Raw genomic sequence first — 2331 nt, forward strand, 5'->3', positions numbered from 1 at the left:
GTGTGGTGTTGTCTCTGTGTGTGTGTGTGAGTGTGTGTCTGTGTGTCTGTGTCTCTGTGTGTGTGTGTGTCTGTGTCTCTGTGTGTGTGTGTGTCTCTGTCTCTGTCTCCGTGTGTGTGTGTCTCTGTGTGTTTCTGTGTGTGTGCAGGTGTAACGGTGAGGTGGAGCTGGGCTCAAGGGCTCTGGATGATGTGTTGTACCGAGCGCAGCTGGAGCTCTTCCCAGAAGCCCTGCTGGTGTGTTTTCATGCTCAGGCTTCAGCACAGATTACACTGATCCAGCGAAAGCACCGCGATTACCAGCATTTCTCAGATTCACTCACTGGTCTTGTTAGAATGACCAATTGCAGCACTGTGACAGAAACACAAGCACTCACAACACCACAAGAACAAGCCAAAGAGCAGGAATTAGACATGCTTAGAGGAGTAAACACTGACTCTGACAAGGATTTGATTTGATAATGAGCCTTAATCTGGTGCATTAAAATAGAGTCTGGTTTGATTATATATTGATACGATTTTATGTACAGTACATATTGATTATTTTAGTTACATATTTATATTAAGTATATTTAAATGTTTATATTTAAATTTTTGAATAGTTTTTAAAATAAAATTGTATATTTAGAATATTAGTTTTATTAAAAGTAATCATGATTTATAACAATATGCCAAAAGTTGCAAATTACATAAGCTGCAAAATTATATCAAATATTACAATTATATGAAATTATATACATCAATTTGTATTAATTTATTATATGCAATTTATAGCAATTGTGCAATTGTTAACTTGCAACTGTCTGTAAATTATGAGTCATAAATTAATTTTATACATTAAAAAAAAAATTATATTTAGAATTGTATTAGTTTTATCAAAAGTAATTATGATTTATAATGTGTACAAACTGTTGCAAATAACATGTTTCAAAATTGAATACATCATATATAATAAGTATTTGTATTATATTATATGATTTATGAAAATTTTGCAAATGGTAACGCAACGATCTGTGAATTATTAATCATAATTACTTTTTATACAATTTTAAAAAATAAATTATATATTTAGAATTGTATTAGTTTTATTAAAATAAATTATGAATTATTACAATACAAAACAGTTGCAAATTATATAACAGTTGAAAATGTGTGTATACATAATATATTACATCTGTTTTAATTCTGTAATTCTATATTATTCTATATTTGTATTAATTTATTATATATGATTTTGCAACGTAACTTGCAACTGTCTTTAAATATGAATCATATAATTAATTTATATACAATTATTTTTATATAATTATATATTATATATAAAATTATATTATAAAACCGTTGCAAATTATATATATATATATAATATATATATTAAAAGCAGTAGTTTAATTGAAAGATTTATAACTACTTACAAATAGTTGCACATTTTTGGATAAGAAATGAACATGTAACACTTTTTATATGCAATATCGAATAATGCTTTGAAGACTTCTGGGAATATATTTGTGACCCTGGACCACAAAACCAGTCTTAAGTGTCAATTTTTTGAAATTGAGATTCATAAATTATCTGAAAGCTGAATAAATAAGCTTTCCATTGATGTATGGTTTGTTATGATAGGACAATATTTGGCCGAGATACAACTATTTGAAAATCTGGAAACTGAGGGTGCAAAAAAATTTAAATATAGAGAAAATCGCCCTTCATTTTGTCCAAATGAAGTTCTTAGCAATGCATATTACTAATCAAAAATTAAGTTTTGATATATTTACTGTAGGAAATTTACAAAATATCTTCAATACATGATCTTGATATGATTTCCATGATCTTTACTTAATGTCCTAATGATTTTTGGCATAAAAGAAAAATCAATAATTTTCACTCATAAAATGTATTTTTGGCTATTGCTACAAATATACCCCAGCGACTTCAGACTGGTTTTGTGGTGCACATATACCAAACAAAAGATTTCTCAGCTCTGTCTTGTTCTAAAGTCTGACTCTCGCTCAGGTGGGAAACGCCATCAAGTCGTCTCTCCACGGCGCGTCTCTGAAGGCCAATAAAGAGGGAACCCGCTCCATCCAGGTGGAGATCACACCCACGGCCCCCCGCATCTCCCGCAACGCCGTCACCAGCCTGTCCATCCGCGGACACCGCTGGAAACGCCACGGTGAGGAGACGGTTGCCATGGCGACTCTCACTTCCTGTAGACGCCCACGTAGTATCGCCACTGGAGGGCGCATATTCAAAACAAACAGAGTGACAAAGGCGTAGTTAGATGACGCTGTGACTGAGTGTGGAATCATGGGAGTTGTGGTCTTCATCCTCA

The 2331-nt window shown here is 32.5% G+C and overlaps 1 protein-coding gene across 9 annotated transcripts in view; it reads left to right on the forward strand.

Moving 5' to 3' along the window:
• hycc1 (hyccin PI4KA lipid kinase complex subunit 1) overlaps positions 1 to 2331 on the forward strand; it is a 67107-nt gene that overhangs the window by 56548 nt on the left and 8228 nt on the right. For all 9 annotated transcript variants that reach the window (XR_001631795.1, XM_016459283.1, XM_016459285.1 and 6 more), the window contains 2 exons: positions 149 to 236; positions 2013 to 2172. Coding sequence is in view for 8 of the 9 variants with exons in the window: in XM_016459283.1 (XP_016314769.1) it covers positions 149 to 236; positions 2013 to 2172 (248 nt within the window). In the remaining variant the exon portion in view is untranslated. The remainder of the gene's footprint in view (positions 1 to 148; positions 237 to 2012; positions 2173 to 2331) is intronic.

The sequence above is a fragment of the Sinocyclocheilus anshuiensis genome, unplaced genomic scaffold, assembly GCF_001515605.1.
Source record: "Sinocyclocheilus anshuiensis isolate Anshui unplaced genomic scaffold, SAMN03320099.WGS_v1.1 scaffold1172, whole genome shotgun sequence".
Lineage (NCBI taxonomy): Eukaryota > Metazoa > Chordata > Actinopteri > Cypriniformes > Cyprinidae > Sinocyclocheilus > Sinocyclocheilus anshuiensis.